This window comes from Mus caroli, chromosome 4 (genome assembly GCF_900094665.2).
Source record: "Mus caroli chromosome 4, CAROLI_EIJ_v1.1, whole genome shotgun sequence".
In the NCBI taxonomy this organism is placed as follows: domain Eukaryota; kingdom Metazoa; phylum Chordata; class Mammalia; order Rodentia; family Muridae; genus Mus; species Mus caroli.
The window spans coordinates 86878895-86901130 of record NC_034573.1 but is presented as its reverse complement, the minus strand read 5'-3'; the positions used below and the strand labels follow the sequence as shown (position 1 = coordinate 86901130).

General features: G+C 38.1%; 1 protein-coding gene across 1 annotated transcript in view; it reads right to left on the bottom strand.

Annotated features, from left to right (window-relative positions):
* Nucleotides 1-14180, bottom strand: part of Ift74 (intraflagellar transport 74) — a 78177-nt gene extending 63997 nt beyond the window's left edge. Inside the window, exons 1-6 of the mRNA XM_029476441.1 lie at nt 14018-14180; nt 10810-10944; nt 7043-7178; nt 4266-4314; nt 2065-2163; nt 1824-1884 (exon numbers count right to left, since the gene is read on the bottom strand). Coding sequence (XP_029332301.1) covers nt 1824-1884; nt 2065-2163; nt 4266-4314; nt 7043-7178; nt 10810-10929 — 465 coding nt within the window. The 5' untranslated portion in view covers nt 10930-10944; nt 14018-14180. The remainder of the gene's footprint in view (nt 1-1823; nt 1885-2064; nt 2164-4265; nt 4315-7042; nt 7179-10809; nt 10945-14017) is intronic.
* Nucleotides 14181-22236: the final 8056 nt, after the last annotated feature.

Sequence of the window (22236 nt, the reverse complement as noted above, 5' to 3'; positions counted from 1 at the left end):
AATCTGTAGAGTGTGTTCCGCAAGATAGCCATTTTTACAATGTTGATCCTGCCAATCCATGAGCATGGGAGATCTTTCCATCTTCTGAGATCTTCTTTGATTTCTTTCTTCAGAGACTTGAAGTTCTTTTCATACAGATCTTTCACTTCCTTAGAGTCACACCAAGGTATTTTATATTATTTGTGACTATTGTGAAGGGTAATATCTAACACTTAATCTCTGGTTTTCTCATATTTAAAATAGAACATGAGGTGCTAAAAAGATGGCAGAGCAGTTAAAAGCATGCATTGATCTTACAGAGGATGTGCATTCAACTCCTTGCACCCACATCAGGCAGCCTATAGCTTCAGGTCTAGGATTCCACACCCTCACCCTCTCCTGGCCTCTGAGGGCACTTGTACTCAAGTGCGCAGGCGCGCGCGCGCACACACACACACACACACACACACTCATAATTAAAAGTAAAACAAGATCTAGAGAACAATAAATAATTTTTTAAAACATAACATAAAGAAAGTAAACCTAATTAATATTGGGTTTCAAAATGTTTGTTATAGACTATGGTGCTCATCAAATTTAAGAACTGCAACGTGCCGGGCGTGGTGGCGCACACCTTTAATCCCAGCACTGGGGAGGCAGAGACAGGCGGATTTCTGTGGTTTAGGCCAGCCTGGTCTACAAAGTGAGTTCCAGGACAGCCAGGGCTATACAGAGAAACCCTGTCTCGAAAAACCAAAAAATAAAATTAAAAAAAAAAAGAACTGCAATGTACTCTAATTAGCAACATTTCATTGGAAAGTATTAACAGTATCAACTAGTTATATCATAATTTGCCTACTCATCAAAAGCTAGCCACTTCATCAACTCAAGGCACCATAATTGTAACAAATTAGAAGAAAATTCTGGGACTTCCTTGGAGGTAGTGCTACTCCAAGGATAGGTGGTTATCAGCATTACCATTCCACCGTGGGAAACATCCTTCATGAAACTATTTTTATACAAATACTGTATTTTGACAGAATGTGCACAAAATTAAACATATAAATGGAGGTAATCTGTATGCTAAAAAATTATTTAAGTTTTATGATGACAATACTCCATAGCAAGGTGAAAGATGTTTTTTAAAGCAATAAAATCATTCATAAATTGTAATGCTTTTAAGAATTACTATTTAAGCATTTATAGGGAAAAAAAAGTATATATAATAAGGATGGGTGGTGTACAAGATGGCTCAGCAGGTAAAAGATACTTCCTACTCTAGCAGGTGACCTGTATTTGATTCCTGTATAGAAGAGAAGTGAGTTACACAAGTTGTCCTTCAACCTCCATCAATGTGTCTGGAAGGTCAGAACAGACAAGTAAATAAATAAATAGTAAGTACAATATAAATGTATTTTTAAAAAATTTTTAAGATGGAAAAAAGTTGAAAGAATTCCTATCAATATGTTAAGCCAAGTTATTTCTGGAGAAAGAAATGAAGGAGAAATCAAATGGGTGATTTAATTTCTGTATGCTTACAGTTTCAGTTTTTCACAAGAACAGACTGAAGTATTATTTAGTATTTTTTAAAAAAATTTAAGATTTATTTTATAAATGTGAGTACACTGTCACTGTCTTCAGACACACCAGAAGACAACAGAGGATCCCATTACAGGTGGTTGTGAGCTACCATGTGGTTGCTGGGATTTGAACTCAGGACCTCTGGAAGAGTAATCAGTTCTCTTAACTATTGAGCCATCTCTCCAGTCCCCTAAAAAATAATTTTAAGTATCAAGTAAAAAATAAAAAATTAAGAGAAATTCTCTGAGAAAAAAAGGCAATACCATGTTGTAGTCTGCCAGTTGTCCTTGAAAGTCTTTAATTTCAACAGCTAATGTCTCTGCCCTATGAACAAAAACAAGTGCATTCATAAATACATAAAACAGTTTAATAGTAAGAACTGTATGGATGGTGCACACATATTCAATAAATTATGTGCATAATACTGAATAAATACTGAATTGATATTCAGAGGTATACATCCCTAATAAAGATCTTGTATGTTTTAACTGTAAGATTACTCACCTCTTTTCATATGACAAATACACTGAATTTTCTTGGTTGTACATTTCTATTTCTTTCTGAAGCTTATTAATTTCAGTTGTAAGTTCACTTATTTTGCTCCTAATTGAAAAAAGAAGAAGAAATTCAGCAATGCTTCTAACTCAGAAAAACTCCTAACAAATAAACTTTTCATAAATGTATGACAATACCAAATTCATTTACGAAGAATAGTTTCAGGAGTTTGTGTGACCAAGAATGGAAACTATTTTATTTTATTCTACTGAACAAATGAGAAAAAATAACTGTCTTAGAGACTCCAGTCATGAAGAAAGATAAACAGGCCAGGCACTGTAGTACACACTTTTGATCTCAACATGCAGGGGCAGCAGAGGCAGGAGGGTCAATGTAAGCTGGAGGACAGCCTAGTCTACACAGTGAGTTACAAATCAGCTAGTGTTACAGAACGAGACCCTGTCTCAAAAAACAGAATCAAAACCAAAAACCAAAGAAAAACAGAGATACATCACTAATTTACTTTCTTTATAGAGGGATTGGGGTTAGCTTAGGAAGAACAGGGTTCATTTCCCAGCACCCACATGGCAGGCAGCTCCTAACTATCTGTAACTCCAGTTCCAGCGGATCCAATGCCCTCTTCTGAGTTCCACAGGCAAAGGGTATACATGTGCCATAATTACATATATGCATGTACAACATTCAAACACATAAAATTAAAATGGTATATTTCTTTTAAAATTCTTCATTTAGACATCTTATTAAAAGGCCTAAAGCCAGACATGATGGCACATACCTTTAATACCAGTGCTCAAGAGGCAAAGGCAGGTAGATTCTCTATGAGTTGAGACAGCCTGGTATACATGAGTTCCAGGACAGTTAAAACTATACAGTGAGATCCTGACTCAAAATACCCCCCAAAAGGCTTATAAATTAATTAAAATTAGGGAAAGTTTGTAACAAATGACCAAATACATACTTACATAAATTTCTATAATAATTAAGGTATTATAAATATACACTCCCTTCCTTTCTTAATACTATAATCAGTGATATTTCAATTATATAAATATACTTAGAATAACCCTAAAAAAGCATAAAAGATTATTACTTCCTGACAAAAATAAACATGATATGATCTGAATGTCTGTATTCCCTCTAAAATTCACATTGAAATTTAATCCTCAACTTAACAGTATTAAGAAATTAAGACTTTTGCCAGGTATAGTTGCACAAACCTTAAATCCTAGCACTTACTATGCAGAGGTAGGTAGATCTCTGTGAGTGCGAGGCCAGCCTGGTGTACACAGTGAGTTACAGGGCAGCCAGGGCAATGTAGAAAGACCCAGTCTCAAGCCACTCTACACACTCTCACACGCACATGTGCGAAATAAATTGAGCCTTTCAGTTTCTAATTATGAAACTATTAGAAACTGAAATTCAGTTTCTAATTATGAAACTATGAAGGTGATTTCATAGATGTTAGTGCCTTAAAAAGGACTGGAAGGAGCTATACTGGCCTCATTTTTCTTTTTTGTGATGCAATGGTAAGAAGAATGTGCCATCTATAAGGAACAGACACCAAAGCTCCTATTACTTTAATCGTAAGATTTCCCAACTTCTATAATGTATGAGAAATAAATTCTTGTAATTTATAGCTTAACCAGTCTTGGATATTTTATTATGGTAGCATCTTAGCCTAGTTAGACAGCTTAGTTGGTAACATATTTGCCTGGCAAGTACAAGGACCTGAGTTCAACTGCCAGAATCTATGTAAAACAGCTGGGTTTGATGGCCCACGCTTGTAATTCCACCCTGGGGAAACAGGAACAGGAGGATCCCTGAGGTTCAACAGCCAATATCCTACTTAGCCTCCTTAGTCAGCTCAAAGATAGCAAAGAGCTACTGTCTCAAAAACAAAAGTGGAAAGTGTCTGAAAAGTGACACTCAAGGTTGTCCTCCTGCACCCACGTCCATCCATATAAGTGTATGAATATCAGTCCAGACATGTATACCACAATACACACATGCATGCACCTCCCTGTACCACACAAATTTCAATCTAACTGTATTACCATGCAATGCAGCCTATTAACTAGAAATTGTGTTAAAATATAAACTTTTTCTTAGAACTAAAAAAGTAAATAATTATTGTATATCACAACTAAAACTCCAAGGTCATGCATTAAAAAAATACTTAGTTTACATACCTAAGAAGTCCAAGATAGTAAGATTTGTCTAAAATTTGCCTCTGGGGACCTAAAAAAATGTTTTTGATGTGAATATTAATAACCAGCATAACAAATAACAAATCCAGGGCACAATCACTATTACATGCCACTATTCTCAGACCTCAATCATGAATGCCAGAATAGATCATATGAACAACAACTGAAAACTAGTGTCCTAGAATCATGGCAGAAAGGAGGATGAACTTAGACCACAAAGATGGAACTAAAAGCAAGGCTGTAAACAAACAAGACTCTCCAACTAACTTGGACCCTTGGAGTTCTCAGAGTCTGAACCACCAACCATAAACATACATAGGCTGGACCTAGACTTCCCGCACATATGTGGTAGATGTGCACCTTAATCTTCACGTGGATCCCAAATAACTGGAACAGGGCTATCCCAAAAGCTGTTGCCTGTCTGTGGGATATGTCCTTTTAGCTGGGCTGCCTTGTCTGGCCTCAGTGGGAGAGGATGCACCTAGACTCACAGAGACCTTAAGTGCCAGAATGCAGGGATACCCCCCTGCTCAGAGGAAAGTGGGAGGGGAGAGTGAGGGAAGGATTTGTGGGGGTGACCAAGAGGGAGGCAGTGAGCAGGATATAAAGTGAATAACTAAAAAAATAAAAATAAATTAAATTTAAAAAAAAGAAAAGAAAAAGAAGACACTGGTCTGGAGAAATGGCTCAGTGGTTAAGAGCACCTCTGCTTTTCCAGAGGACCCAAGTTCAATTACCAGCATCCACAATGGGCAACTCACAACGGCCAGTAACTCTAACTCCAGGAAATCTGAGAGCCTCTTCTGGCTTCCATGGCACTGTACTTCTGTGCACAAACCCACACATAGATGTACACATATACACATCATTTTAAAATAAAAATACAGTCTTTTTAAAAAGAAACTAGTCACTACAGGACTGACTAAATAGAAACTAGACCCATGGAAGCTTAGAACAGAGCAATACAAAAGGACTTTTTAAAAATGTTATTTCATTATCATTAGATTGTATGATTGGGGGAATACATGTGCCATAGCATACATGTGGAGGTCAAAGACATAATAATTAACTATATTTTTACATTATTAATAATTAAGCAAAAGCTTCTAAATAATCAATGGTTTTTCTACTTAGTTAGCAATATGGTACTATAAAAATATTAAGTCTCCTAAAAGGAATTCCATACTATTAGGGTACAGTGGTTAGGAAGAAAGATTAAGAAGTGGTTAGGTTAGCAAGATGGCTCAGTGGGTAGAAGTGCTTGCCACACAAGCCTGACAACCTGAGTATGATTCCGGGAACACACAGGAGAAAAGACACAACTCCAGAAAATTGTCATTTGACTTTCACACATGTACTATTATACATGTGTGTCTCCCCTCCCCACTCTCACACAAACACACACGCAAATAATAATAATAATAAAATTAAATAATAAAAATACAGTTGTTCCTTGGTCTAAAAAGGGAATTGGTTAGCAGACTGCAATGGACACAAATCCAGGGATGCTCAAGTCCCTAATCAAGTTCTGCAGTGCTTTCACATAATGTATGGATGTTACCTCACACTACTTAAAACCATGCAGATATAACGTACAATGTCCTATCAGTGGTATGGAGTTATATCACTGTTGGTATATTTATATTACACTTGAAATTAGCTTTGTACATCAGGATTATCGTCAGTCCTCACAAATCATTAGTCACAAGAAAAAACCTAAACATTTTAATCATTGTTTAATTTGGCTTATATATGACACTGATCAAATTCCTGAAATAAGCACAATGTAATAGGTTTGGGGATATAACTTAGTTGTAGGGCATTTGCCTACTATGCACAAGGTCCCAGGTTCTATCTCCAGTACCACACCAGAAAGGAAGAATTGCAAAACTAAGTTGAGCCAAGTACGGTAATATCAACAGTTGAGAGAGCTAGACAGGAGTTCAAGATTGTCCTCAGTTGCATAGAGAGGGTGAAGACCACTAACTATTTTTGAGGCAGTCTCAAAAATAAATAAAAAAATAAATTATTATGCCTTAGAGAGAAGCATAATGTCAGTCTTGATTTCCTTTCTAATCACTATAGTGGAGAAAAGCAGTAATAGCTCTCATCTCCTAAACATTAAAGTGTGTAAATTGTATGTGCATGGGTACATGCCATGCACATGTATGAAGGTCAGTGCAGCGCACAGCTTCTGGGAGCTGGGTTTCTCCTTCCATCATGTTGGTGGTGGCATCGGGAGCCATTTCACAGGCTCAGTAAGTGGGATTCTAAGTTGAATGCTACTAAATGAATTTCAAAATATTCTTATATAGTATAAAAATCTAATTTCCAATAATCAACTCTTCTTCAAATTTCTTCCAGCTGTAGTAAAACTCTATGAACAGAAAAATGAAGATCAAAGTGTGTCATATACACACACACACAAGCACACATAGCTTTCTAATTCACAATGTATTTCACATGCATTCTATTATCTAATAATTTTAAAGGTCAAAAAATAAGAACTATGCTGGGTAGTAGTGGCATACGCCTTTAATCCCAGCACTTGGGAGGCAGAGGCAGGCCGATTTCTGAGTTCGAGGCCAGCCTGGTCTACAGAGTGAGTTCTAGGACTGCCAGGGCTACACAGAGAAACCCTGTCTTGAAAAAACAAAACAAAACAACAACAAAAAAGAACTACAAGCTACATTTCTCATATATTAGGATGTGCTATTACAGTTTTGGAACAAAATATATTTATCTTCAAAAATAAATACCTTTCATGCCAGTCTTCATTCCACTCAAACCTTGTTGGGTCACAGGACGATCAGCAACTTTGATTTGAGATGACAAAACTCCACCAGTCCCTAAGGGACCACCACGAGAACCTGGTCTTGCTGTTGTTGGTGGCATCTAAATGAGAAGGAAATTGACACTTTTATTAAACCAGGAAAAACACTATATACCTATTAGCATAAGATTATAAAGAGAAATTTTATAAAAATGAAAACTCTACATAATTTGCATGTTCAAGGCCAGCTTAGACTGCATAGCAAAAGCTACCTAAAAAAAATTTCTTTTAACATAGGGCCAGTTAGCTAGGGCCCTTACTGCCATACCTTTTGATCTATATTTGATTTCTGGGCCCTACACACTTAGAGAGAACTGACACCCTAGGGTTTTCTTCTGACCTCCTCATGGGCACCATGGTATGGGCCTCCACTTTCACTCAGATAAATAAATAAATGGAAAAAAAACATTAAAGTATTATTATTTCTACATAATGATATTATAGTTGATTTTCTCCTTTACAGAATCTAGTGTTTCAAGCATTATTATAATGAGTATATGTTTTCTTTAAAATTAGGAAAAAGAAAATTTTCATTTTGGAAAAAAAATACTATTTCACAGCCTGAGGAAAGACATAATCTCTTCTTGTCAACTCTACAGCACAGAAAATCATGGGAAATTACAAAATTATAAAATATATAAAAATTATAAAATTGTTCCAAAATCTCTCTGTATCTTCTACCTTTTTTATCTTTTTGTTTTAAATTTCTCTCTGTACAAGAGCAGATTAAATATAGGGTACAAAATTTTAATTATTAAATTTTTATCATTTAATTTGTTGCAGGAGTGGGTAGGTAGGTGGAGGAGCACCCTCATAGAAGCAGGGGGAGGGTGGATGGGTTAGGGGATTTCTGGAGGGGAAACTGGGAAAGGGGTAACATTTGAAATATAAATAAATAAAATATCCAATTAAAAAATGAGTAAAAAAAAAACTACCAAATTACCCACTTCTTAAGTGACTCAGAGAATTACTTGCATACTATTTAGATAAGTTGCCAACACTAGTACTGGTACAGAATCCAGAAAATATGCTAAAAAATAGAAATGATTATAATTCAAATTAAAAAGTTCAGGGCTACCCACAGTGGTCTCCAGGAGAGACAGATGAGCCTTTGCTTTGGAAAGTTTCTAAACAATTCTTTCTGCTGCTTTAAGCAAGCAGAACTGGGAGAGCTTTGCCCTTTATCAGTTACAGATGCAGTACAGAGGAAAATAAGGTTCAATGAAGTTAAGTACATGTATTCACTTGGAAGAACATTCAAAAGATACTACTGAAAGGAGCAAAAAAGGCTAACAATGAATAGAATATTATCCTGATTTTGAATCAGACCACAAGCCATGTGTGCATATGTGGTTTGTATCTGTAAATGCACAGAGAAGGCTGATAAGTTACATACCAAACAGCTGGCAATGCCTGGAATAGGAAGCTCCCCAGTCAGCCACTGTTTGATTGCTTTACAATGAACATCACTCATTTCAAAACCTCAGACATCCCACAAGTACATGGCAAGTAAGAGTTGGGCAATAAATTGTCAGATTACTTTTCCAAGTATTTCATTAACAAGCAACAAAAGTATCAATTATTTCTAGAACAAGAGAAAAAGATAGCATATATATGAAGACTTTAGAAAATTATTTACATTTTAGGTTATAATAATATGATACCATTATCTTAAAGTCTACATAAATCATAAAAGTTAGAGGGGAAAAGATGCTGTTCTTCTTTAAACACAGAACGAAGTATTGTATTTCTTCTATAATCAGTCTATTATTGGAACTTGAATACCAGAGCTACATACTTTCTTAGTTACTCAAAACCAGATGTATACAACAGAGAAAAGGGTGGGTTTTTATTTTTCTCTTCTCTTCTCTTCCCTCTTCTCTCCCCTCCCCTCCCTTCCCTTCTCTTCTCCTCTCCCCTCCTTCCCCCTCACCTCTTCTTCTCTTCTCTTCTCTTCTCTTCTCTTCTCTTCTCTTCTCTTCTCTTCTCTTTTCCTCTCCCCTCCCTCCCCCTCCTCTCTTCTTCTCTTCTCTTCTCTTCTCTTCTCCCACCTCCCCCTCCTCTCTCTCCGCCCCTCTCCTCCCCTGTCCTCCCCTCTCCTCCCTTCTCTTCTCTTCTCTTCTCTTCTCTTCTCTTCTCTTCTCTTCTCTTCTCTTCTCTTCTCTTCTCTTCTCTTCTCTTCGACACAGTATTGCTATTGTCCATTCCTGGCCTGGATAGGCTCTTGCTATTCTTCCAGCATGACTGGAACCTATGTAGCCCAGTCTGGCTTTGAATTCATGGTTGTCCTGCTTCAGCCTCCAGAGTATCTTAACCCTCCATTTCATTTCTAACAACATGTAAAATAAGTCTTTAAATATTTTAATAATGAAAATATAATCATCTTTGTAAGTTATTATTTAACTTAGAAAGATCAGTTTATAAACTTCATACTTTTTCAAATGTGGTGTTTCTCCTACTGACTTATACCACTATCTTAACATTTTAAAAATATTTTTCTCAATTTCTGTGACAATCAAAAAAATTTTACTAATACCATTCATGTATTTATATTTGGCTATTATATCTTTTCTCCTTTTTGTTTTTACCATTCTAACAATTTATAATTCTATTCTTCCCCAGGATTAAAAAAAAAAAAAACTCACAAAATTTTACTTGAACATGAGTTTTAAACTTTAATCTAGAACAAACTCATACATATTAGTAAAGTTTGCTGTTTCATCTTAAAATTCTGAATACTGATGTGTGTGGTTCTAAGGACATTCTGAATTCAAGGCTAGCCCAGTGTATATTAGAATTGATCCTCTCTCTCTCTCTCTCTCTCTCTCTCTCTCTCTCTCTCTCTCTCTCTCTCTCTCTCTCTCTGTGTAGGTGTGTGTGTGTGTGTGTCTTTTTGAGGCCTAGTTGCTCTGTGTAGCTGTGGCTATCCTGGAACTTGCTCTGTAGACCTGGCTAGACTGGAACTCAGAGATCTACCTGCCTCTGCCTCCCAAGTGCTGAGATTAAAGGTGTGCATTGTGAGCTTTTGTCTCAAATTTTAAAAAGATATGAACCACACATACAAAAAGTTAGCAGTTTATCATTTCTTTCCTTTTTATGGAATCTTCAAGTTTTGTATATTCAAATATAAAAACTAAAATATTTTCAAGTATTTGGTTTTTCTATCATTAGAAAGTCCTCAGACTTATCAACTTTATATTAATTATGAATATTTTTCTCTACCAGTTATAAACTGTTTAAAATATCAAGTTTCTACACTCTTTGTAAGCCTAATAAATGATACAAGAAGAAACAAAAATTTGCTTTAAGAATTCATTAGGTTTGGGGCAGTCTCAATATTCTGTGTTTTTTAACTAATTTGAAATGCATAATAAAATTCTTACAAATGCTTGATTCTGTTTCTTGTCTATTTTATCTCACTAGATTATGTTCCTAAATACACTGCACAATTTTAGTTATAATAGCTTTACTCTCACCTAGTATATACAAGTCCCTGTGTTTGATCCCAGCACAAGAAGTAAATTCTTATAGCTTTAAAATATCATAATCACTAAGAATAATTCCTTAATAATGGCCTTATTCTTCCACATTGTATTTTTACATATTTCCAAAACATTTTTCATGCAATAATATTGTTTAAAGAATAAAGGAACAATAAAGTAAAATCTCTGTTATTGCAGATTCCCAACTTACTGCAGTCGCCACTCGAACATTGCCAGACGGGGGTCTTATTCCAGAAGGAGGCCTTCCTGTTAGTCCCATTCCACCCCGAGAAATAGGGCGAGGGGCTGAAGATTTGTGATTACTGGCCATTGTTCACTTTACCCACTGTTTGGAGACAAAAAAATAATTCAACTTTCCTTTGAGGTCTCATACACCAAAATACTTGTAGTTCATTATACCCTTCTTTCAAACACCCAATTCAAGATGAGTTTTTTCTCTTACACACTGACATACTCAGATACTACTTCAAGTCAAAATTAGCTTTAATTTTACTCAAATTTTACTTTAATAGTTCATTTAGAACTATGGGACTGGGGCCAGTGAAATGGTTCATTTGAGTAGAAAAACATGTCACGCAAGCTTGGTAATATGAGTTCAATACCTGGGGCCCTTGTAAAGGTGGAAGAAGAAAACTTAACTACAAACTCGTCCTCTGACTACACATGTATACTTCAGCATGAGCTACATTTATTACAGTATCAGTCTTTAATATTCCATCTCTGCAAAGGCAAGACACTCTTAATTCTTCTTGGTGTATACAATTCTTAATCATGTCTCCATGTGTTCCTATCACTCCCATCAAATAACCTGATTTCCTAGAAATGAGAAAATGAGGACATAAACTCCATCGCCTTTAGAGCACATAAACTCAACTGGAACATCCTGCTACTAGTATCAGCAGTCATCCTTCTCTCATTCAAGAGTAAACTATTCTGATTTGCCCTCTTTGACCCACTATGTGGGTCATATACTCCACATCTCCCTTGAGATACTATCCCCACTGCTGCAGCTCTCTTTAAAACTTACTTTTTTCAATCTCTTGTCATGTTCAATTCTTTCCTAACCACAGACACTCATTTGTCCTGCAAACTTCTCTAGCCTGTGCAGAAAGTCTTCCTTATATAATCAAGTTGTACCCAGAAGCTAATTTCCACTACCTCCTAGATTTCTACCATTGCATTTAATGCTCTCTGTCGATATTACAGGGATGTAACTCCATCTTTGACTGTTGTGCACTCTATGTGAAATCATCAGCATGGCACCTGCCTACTCTACTTCTCTCTTCAGTCTCCTTCATCCTCTTCTTGGCTGCTGACCCTGGAGCAGGATGTACTAGTTTGTTTTGTATGCTCTAAAGGTAATACACAATGCCATCCATAGTCTTGTCTTCTTTTTCTCTCTAAGCTCTGCTTGCACCATTACATTCACACTCAAGGTTTGAGCAGACAATAAGCTAAAGATTCATAACTCCTCATCTCTCTGACACACTTACTATCAGGGTTTCATATATAAATAATTAATGTCTCTACTCAGATATAGTCTAATCGTTTTCGAGACAAACATGTATATAATTAATGAGAATCTATCATACCCCCCAAATCTGCCCTTCCTACTCATACACATCAGAAACTTGGTCCTTGATTTTTCCTCTCTCACTTCCAATTGTGAGAATTATTAATTCCTTCAAATACTTAGTGCACACACTTTCCTTTCTATTTTTACAGTGCTGGCATCCAGTGTAGAGCCTCACAGTTCAGGTAGCCTATTATATCAACAACCTCTTGAGTCTTCTTGCCTAACAGACATCTTACACATGGGCTTTTCTCAGAATTCTTCCAGGACTATTCTAAAGTACCTCTTCTTGGCTGCTGATCAATTCTGAGGGCTTACTGGACAGCTGTATAAGCTACCATATATCCTGCCCACATGTCTGTCCCTGTACCTCTCACAATAGATGAAACAATCTGCTTTTGTATCCCTTTCCCTTGAGAACAAGAGTTGGCTGGTATCTTTAATCTACAGCATCTGATTCAGTGGCAAACAGAAACTATGTGAGTGTCTCTTGATATCCTCCAATACAAAGGCATTCCCAATTACAAAAATTTGCTATATTTGGGCTCAGAAGGTAGTTCAGTGGTAAAGAAAATAGTATTACCCCAACCATTCTCCAGCACCACTAAGAGAAAAAAAAATGTCTTTTTTAAAAAAAAGATAAACTTTTTGGGGAGATATATATGCCTAACTTGACTTACAATTTTAATTTTAAAAATAAATCAGATATGGTGGTACATGCATGCGATGGGAGGGGGAAGCAGTTACTATGACTGCAAACAAAACATCCATGGGACTGTTCTACACCTAACGCTCAGCGCCTTGGCTTTGCTTTGCAACGGCTTCTACAATTTTACACACCATTTAGTTCCAACTGTAGTAAGTGCTCATAAATGTCTACAGTTTTATCACTCAAACCAGGCACCAATTCTGAATGTTCACTTGTTGACTGAAATTTTCCATTTGGACATGAATACCATTATCTCTTCAAGTAGGGGGAACAAAAGTCAACCTTAGCATTTTCCTATTCCAAGTAGCACCATATCCCTATGGTTTTGAACAACAAAGAGACAGCAACAGTATTTTTGCAAGGAAAAGTCCTATAGTCAAAACTCAAAAGTCGTTAAAAAACAAAACAAAACAACAACAACAAAGAACCTCAGTAATCCTCTAGCTTTCCTGTTAGCTGAGAAAACGACTAACTTATGTTAGTCCCACTTGTGTTAAGAGAAACGGGAGGTGGGCTCTCGTAACAAATACACCCCTATCTCTGGAGTTCTTCGATCCATATTCTTATCATGGCAGAGAGAGGCCAGTATTCACACATTCTCTGATTCTACAAGGATTAAGGATACAGTCTACCTCTGATAGTAACCACTACATAAACTTGGCACACAATGCCTTTGGGATGTGATTTTTCGTCTCTAAAACAAAAGAGTGGCCAGGAGTCCTTATTTTGTAGTTGTTGTTAAGTTCGGTTCTTACATGGAAAACATCACGTTGTTTTGTTTTCCTTATTATTACTACCCTTATCCTCCCAGACCCAACCATTCTGACTTGTATTAACCGAAAGAAGCTACGTCCTTCTCCTGTAGGCGGCTGACCGCCCCTTCCTTCAGAGCAGAGACTTTTCTGAGGCGTCCGTATCCTTCCCCTCCTTCCCCGGGTTGGAGCATCCTTTCGGTCCAGGCGTAGTGTGGAACTTCCCAGGCCAAGCCTCCGACCCCAAGTTATAGAACCAGCCAGGAGTCCACGAATTCGAGTTTGTTCCGTTTGGAGCGAGTCAAGAGTGGCCACAGAACCTTAACCCACGCAGGGAAAAGGCAAAGGAGCTGAGATTTCTCACCTTGCCTGGTGCGACTGGGGCGCCGCTAGGTCCCCGCGACGTGAACTTCTTTCTGAGGAGTCAACGGGAGCGCCAGCCCCGCATTTCACCGCTCACCAGTGCGCAGCCCAAGAGCCAGGCCTCAGAGTACCCCCGCGACGCCGCGTATCCTAGCAACGGTCACCGCGCGGAGAACGCTCCTCGTGATTGGCCGGCGCTGCGCCTCAGATCCCGGTACTTAAAGTGGGGTGGGGGAGTCTCGCGAGATTTGAGAACAGTTTCTTCCCTCCCTCCTTCCTTTACTCTTCTCTTATCCCTTTCCCAACTCACTGCACACATTCGTGAAAGAAGTCTTTACTCTTTCTTTGGTACCAGAGTCTCCCCCCCCCCTTTTTTTAAACCTAAGTTTGTGAGAAAGACTATGTAAAATGGTTTGAGTGTCCTTAAGAGAATTTGTTTTAAAACAAGCGCTATGTCTTTTAAATCACTGAGTAGCTCAGAGTGTTAAGTATCACACTGGAACTACTCCTGGTGCGAATTTAGTTTTTTGTTTATTTCAAACTAAACGTTTGACGGATTTAACTTACCCTGGCCATCTCCTCTACATAAAACTGAGAGTGACTGCATTGGCTCCTCCAGTTGTCAGTAATAGTGGAATCTGAGTTCATTGCTTGCTAGTTCCAATCTAACCCTATGCTCACACCCAGAAACTGAATGAGAGCACACAAGAGAGGTCTATTTAAGCAGGGATGCCAGCCTCAGCAACTATATTCAGGTTTTAAGACTGAAGGTGTATCAACAGCAAGCTGCAATATTTTTGTCAAAAAACTTGTAGCCTGTTCTGCCAGATTGCCTAATTACATTTTGGGGGGGGGGGTTATTTGTTTTGGTTTTGTTTTAATTTTAGACTGTCTTTGTAGCCCTGCCTACCCTGGGTTATAGCCTGGTTATATGGATCTTCCTGACTCTCCTAAATACTGGAGTTAAAAACTTGGACCACCATACCCAGCTTCTTAATAAACTTTAATACATTCATTTTTCTGATTTTAGTTTACAGTTTCTGTGCCTTCCAGTTAAGAACTCTGATAGATGTAACAGTTCAAACTGGCAGGACAGGTGTTCATGACCCAATTTTAAATAGACTAATTTCCTATAAATCCTTTGGGTAGTGAGCAGTGTTCCTGTATCTTTTATGTGATGAAAATAACACAGAACAGGGCATCTCATTTAATAGCCTCTCAGCTTCCAGAGGGAAGGAATCGACTTTATTTGACTTTGGTCATTTTCATTTTGTCTTTGCTTGATTGTTTTTTTTTGTTGTTGTTGTTGTTGTTTGGTTTTTTTTTTTGTTGTTGTTGGTTTTTTTTTTTTTTTTTTTTTTGTGGTACTGGATGCCAGGCACTGTACCACTGGGCAACATATCCACAGTCCAAGATTTTGTTGTTGCTGTTGTTGTTGTTTATAGGAACTTACTTGGGCTTCATCAAATAACTGAGTATTTTAAGTGTACATTGTGTCAGGTTCTTTTCTGTCTGATGACCTCATCGTCTTAAACTGTAGATCATGAACTTTCATGGGCTTCAACTCAATGTGGGGGGTTTCCCCTCAAATTTACAATTCTGAATACACAGTGAACAAAAGTTAAATTAGAAACAAATTGTAATGAATCAGGTGTGTCCTGAAACACTCACCCACGCTGCATCTCATGTTTCACTAAGGCTTTGATTCCTTTTTTTTTTAAGATTTATTTATTTATTATATGTAAGTACACTGTAGCTGCCTTCAGACACTTCCAGAAGAGGGAGTCGGATCTCTTTACGGATGGTTGTGAGGCACCATGTGGTTGCTGGGATTTGAACTCCAGACCTTTGGAAGAGCAGTCGGGTGCTCTTACCCACTGAGCCATCCCACCAGCCGCAAGGCTTTGGTTCTTAAACACATAGGTACTCTGCATTCCCAATACTGCCATAGCACACTAGTGCTAGCTGAAACACCTTGGCTCAGATTCCAGGCTACTGTATGCTGGGAATTGCAATGTTTTTACTATGTAGTTTCTCTAGTCTTATGAAAACATAAACTTTCTGGGTGCTGAAGTAACATTTTTACACTCCATCAGAATCCTATAACGAAAACTTTGGAATTTTGGTTTCTTTTAAAAACATAGAAATATCAGGGTATGTTTTCATTTCAATCCTAAATATGGGATATGGGCTGCTTCAGATGGTCCACAGCAGCAGACTATGATTTATCTCATGCTCAGGCAGGGGTGTGACTTTGCCAACTGTAGATATTTCTGCAAGTTTGTGACATTTGGAATTCTGAAGACTTTTTTTGAGTGTATATAAATGTTAGGACCCTGGGAGGCAGGGTGGGTTATGAGGTGGTCATTGTTTGTCATGGTCTGTTAAGTAGTCATGTGCAAAGAAAAAACAAGAAGAAAAAAAATTACATATCCTGATCAAACTTGCCCCAGGGAACTCAAAGCCTCTAATTAACAGTAAGTAGCCCAACAATAAAGTTGCCCCTTTCAGACCCTTGACCTTATTAAGGGATCTCTTTCCTTTCCTCTCTGTCCTTTTTTCTCTCTTATCTAGTGTTTGGGGATTGAAAGAATAGAAGAAAACAGGGTGGAGAAGGGTGGAAGAAAGAAGAACCCACAAAGTAGCAAAGACAAGCTACAAAATCCAACATACATTCTATCCTTGAGGCAGTGCTTTTGAAAGTTGGGCTTTCTTTTTAATTCCATTAGGTATGACTAGTCACTGATTATATTTTCTTTTTTTTTCAAAGATTTATTTATTACTATATATAAGTACACTGTAGTTGACTTCAGACACACCAGAAGAGGATGTCAGATAATTATGGGTGGTTGTTCCCATGTGGTTGCTGGGACTTGAACTCAGGACCTTCAGAAGAACAGTCAGTGCTCTTACCCGCTGAGCCATCTCACCAGCCAGCCCACACTGATTATATTTTCAGTGACTAATTTTAAAGGTTTTTGTTTGGTTGGTTTTGGGGGCGTGATTTTAGAACCTGAGATTTTTTCTTTTTCTTATATTTAAAAACTATCAGATCTGTGAGCTGGAGTGATCTCTCCTGTCTCGAAGAACCAAAAAGAAAAAAAAAAAAGAGTTATCAAATCATAATGTTGATCTGTAAAACACTCGAAATTAAAGATATTGTAAATCCTGAGTTAGGTTGCCAGCATCCTTATCCAAAGACGGAAACTGCCTAGATTCTACTAGCACTGCACTCATGTGCACATAGACACACACACACACTTAATTAAGAAGCTATGAGTAGTATTTGTTATAGGGAAATTGATTAAGGCACTGCAGGGTTCCCTGCAAAGCTCTCCTGCTGGCAAGGACACAGTCCATGTGAAGTAAGGAAGAAATCTTGGTTCAACTGGACTTAGTCAAGCTGGATCAAACTTGTAGAGAGGCTGATGCCAGGCAGTTTATTATAAGCATATTCAACACCATACAATTTGGAAAAAAGTTTCCAGGCAACAATCATTCCAATTCCAGTCATACTATAAAGTTTAATGCATGACTATATAGGAACTCCTTTGCATAGTAGGTGTGATCATGAAGATAGCTTCTAGAGGTTAAAGGCCTAGGACCTAGTGTGGTCTCTGACTGAGACAGCACAGAGGTCAGCAGGCTAGGAAGTACTGAAGTCATCTCCCTTAGGGATGACTTCTGTTAACTGAGAGCTAAAGATAAAGGTCTAGGGAGGAAGTACTTGGGATAAGCATTCAAAGGATGTCATTGAGGTCTGGCTCTATAGATAGCACAGGTCACTAGGTCATTAGCAATGTCCACTCCCAGCCTTTGCCAAAGACCAGCATCTGCTAGGTCTAGGTTCCTGAGAGAAGGAGTGTCTGGGAGCAGGGAAACAAATGACTTGAAGTCAAACTGTGGGTCAAAGCTGGTCACCTATGCTCTGCTTTCTGTCTTTTCTGCTTTCTTTCTCTGATCTGCTTTTTTGGAGATCTCTAGACAGCTCTAAGTTCTGCTCGAGGCAAGCAATTGTCTTTTCCTATTCTTTGGATAGCTTACCTTCAGAAGACCATAAGCCCAGCCTTTATTTTGCATATCAATCAATATTTTACTTCTGGATTCCTTTTGATTATCCTAAGAATCAGCATCCAGCATCCGGAGACAGTTGGCACACATTTTCCTTTGACTTTACAAAAGAATTCAGAGATCTGCCTGCCTCAGAGTATCACAGATAATAAACTAGCAGGGTGGGAACCCCTCCAGAAATTACTATTTCCACCATGCCTGGACCTGGACTCATTATGTCCCAGGCTGACCTTGAACTGCGAAATCTGCCTATACACAGTATAGCTACCTCTTGTTCCTTTAGATTTGTGAAGCCCCTCATAATTCATATTGCATCCTTATATTTTTACATAGTTGAGAAATTATATATTTTTGAACTCATGTTTTTAGAGTTCTTTTCCACAGCCTAAGGGCTGTCCTGAAGGTCCCAGCATTTACCACTTTCTAAAACCACACCTTCGCCTCCCAGACTCATGTATCTGAAAACGTTAACAGAGAAATTATAGAGGAAATGAGGCCATCAAGGGTGCTTGAGCTGTTACCTTGCAGAAGCTACAAAGGCACACCTGTATAAATGGGGAACACCACACACTTCCTAATTTGCTCCCCTGGATTCCCACTTGTATTTCCTAAGGCATCAAGGAATGTTATTCATTGACACTTTTCTTTAGCATCACATACCAATTTTTTGTACTAAGTTGGGCCTACAAGCTTTTAACCATTTGATGAAACAACTGTTTCCTTTATTAGCTCAATTTGTGTAAGAACTGACTCTTTCTCCACTTTCTTTTTTTGAGGGTGGTGGGGGTGGGGTTGCGAGACAGGGTTTCTCTGTATAACCCTGGCTGTCCTGAAACTAACTCTGTAGACCAGGCTGGCCTTGAACTTAGAAATTCACCTGCCTCTGCCTCCCAAGTGCTGGGATTAAAGGCTTGCGCCATCACTGCCCTGCTTTTTTTTTTTTTTGGGGGGGGGGGGATTCAAGACAGGGTCTCCACATTTTTAAATATGTATTTTGTTAGTTATTTCCTTTTTGGAACAGTGCCTCTTGTAGCCCAGGCTGGTCTTGAACCTGCTACATAGCTTCTGACCTTCAACCTGTAAGTGCTGGGATTACAAGCCTGTGTTCCTATGCCCAGTTTTGGTTTTCTTCTGTTAATTTGTATGATCCCAAGATACTGAACACAATTGGGTAGATGAAAAGAACTTTTCTTCCCCAACAACATGGAACGGTATTCAGGATATATTGTTAAAGAAAGATGAAGAAGTGTTCACAGCAAACACATTCTTGCATATAAATAAATGATTTCTGGGAAGCATACAGGAAGGCAATAGTAATTGTGGCCTCCAGAGAAAAAACTGGATGGTTAAGGCTTGAAGAGTTGCACACTATCCTGTTGAAGTTTGGGGTTTTAGTGCAAACAATATTCTATTTTTGTGACAAAGAAAATAAATAAAGAACATAATTAATTTTCACACTTACTAAATGAATTCAACAATTACCTGGACAATGTTTCCAAAGCACGTGAAAATACATGAGTTCCTCAATGTTGAGCAAAAAACCAAAACCAAACCAAAACCTTGTCAGCTCAGGAAAGTATCTCTGTTCTCTTGGTGGACCAAGCTTGAAGACAGCTATTACCTTATGCAACACCATGGGAAAGAATGTTGAATTGTATTTGCTTTAAAAGCCGTTCCTTATTCTCTATTGCTCTATTGCTGGTAAGTACAACACAATGAGCTGTAGAGACTTCATGATGCACCCTGCTTCAGTAACTCCACATCATATGAAGCAGTACTTGTCAGGCTGGGCCATGGGCTGAGTGACTCCATTTTATAAGACAGCAATTAGCTTCCTTTTGAGAGTAAATGCTGAGGCAGTCTTAGCTGTGCAAGTGAACAATTACCATCTGTCTAACAAAAAGTACAAGCACAGACAGATCATGTAACTAAGTAGAATATGAGTTTTTTACACAGAGCACACAGCTATACATGGCCACATGAAAACCACATCAGAAATCCAGACCCATGAGCTTATTGAATACATTATTCCAATGAGGGGTGTGATCTTCCATTAGGATCATATAAAAGTAGTACAGTGGTACTAAGAAAATCCTACTACCTAGGACTGAAGTAAAAGGATGTGTGATTGACAATGGTCATGACTATGAATGAAATTAGTGGCACTTGGCAGCAAAGGCCAACAAATGTTTATTGGTGTTCGATCAATTCTGACAATGCAGAGCAATACAAGTGTGCCAACCTATATTTCTGATAAGCTGCTCAGCTTTTTAGTAAAATAGAGTTCGAGTTAAAGTATTTGCTTTTATAACCTTTGATTATGAAATTGTGAGTTTGTCAATTTTCCACAAAGAAAGGAAAAATAAAACTTTCTTTTGATATTCCTGCAATTAAACATAAGAATATGTGGACAACTGTAATGATAAAATAATATTGATGATTAATTTACAATTTGCTGATGCTAACTTTTTGTTTGTTTGTTTTGTTTTGTTTTGAGATTATAATCATTTTCCTCTGCCCTTTCCTTCCTCTAAACCCTTCCAAATACCTTTCCTTGTTTCTTCATATTCAGGCTTCTTTTCATTAATTGCTGCTGTGCATGTGTGTGCCTCAGTGTATGTATGTGTTCCTAAATGCATAAATACAACCAGTTCAAGCTATATGATATTACTTGTATGTATATTTTTAGGGATGGCCACTTAATATCAGCTAACCAACTGGTGTGCTCTTCCCTAGAGAAGACCTTCTTTCCCATCACCTGCTCTCCTTAGTTGCCTATAGTTCTTTGTGTAGCACTGAGGCCCTGAGTGTGTTCCCTGTCCATGTTAGCATGGCTGTTGTGGTTGTCCATGTTCAGCTCATTACTAACCATTTCTAAAGCTAAAGCTGGGGCCAGAGAGACAGGCTGCAGGTAAAGATGGCTGCTGCCAAGGCACCTGAACTGGATCTCTGGTCCCCATGTACGTGGACAGCTGACTCCTATTAGCTGTCCCTTGACTTCCACATGAACTCCATGGCATATGTAGATGGTGGATGTGCATACACATGTAACGAAGCATTTTTTAAAGAGGTGAAGTCCATTTTATCTTTCCCTTTTCTGTTCTAAGGGACTTGGACTTTTAACAATTACCCTTTTTGGGGGAAGCAGTCTGAGTCTCAAGTTTTAAAGAACTGTGACTACAAGATTCCTGCCATGTTACCTTCATGCACTTTTAACATTTTATTTCATGTATAAACCCATGGTTCCTAACTATCAATCGTTCAACCTTGGTGGTTTTGAGTATATGATACTGTGGAGGTGATGTGGATTACGCAGAAGCCACAGTTCACATACGGTATTTTGTTTTTTCTCGATGGACTGGTGGAATATATGATTTTTTTGTCTTTTGGTTTTTTGAGACAGGGTTTCTCTGTGTAGCCCTGGCTGACCTTGAACTCAGAAATCCCCCTGTCTTTGCCTCCCAAGTGCTGGGATCTAAGGCATGCGCCACCACTGCCCAGCATATGATATGATATGATACTCTGTTGCAATACTGAAATGCAACAGATCCCAGCCAGCCAAGGCGGATCACAAACGCATAATTGTTCTGAGTGTGATTAAAAAACAGACTAAGGAGCTAGTCCACTTTTCCTTACCAAATACGATTTGTGCCAAGAGCTTTTGCTCAGCAGCAGGCTAATATAAATGTTCTAAGTGTATCTAAGGTGGAATAGGCTAACAATGGTACTCGATAGCTCAATTTAATGTTAAATGCATTTTTGAAAGTTGTAGTTACTATGAGTAGTGTGTGTGTGTGTGTGTGTACACACATGCTTGCAAAAGTATACCCTTCTGTGTGTGTGTGTGTGTGTGTGTGTGTGTGTATCAGAGGATGACTGTGGAGTCAGTTCCTTTCTGCCAACTTTACTGAGGTTCTGGGAATTGAATTTAGGTAGTCAAGCTTGTATGACAAGCATCTCTACTTGCTGAGCTATCTCTCTGGCTTCTTAACTACATTTTTGCTTATGACATTTGCAACTTGTGAGAAAGCAGCTCCTTTATAAGTTGAGGATCACCTATATTTTGGTATTTTAATCCAAGCATTTGGCACTTTGGCCAAAGAAGTTAAAATTTTTGGAGACCTAAAAGAACAATATTCCTAAAACATC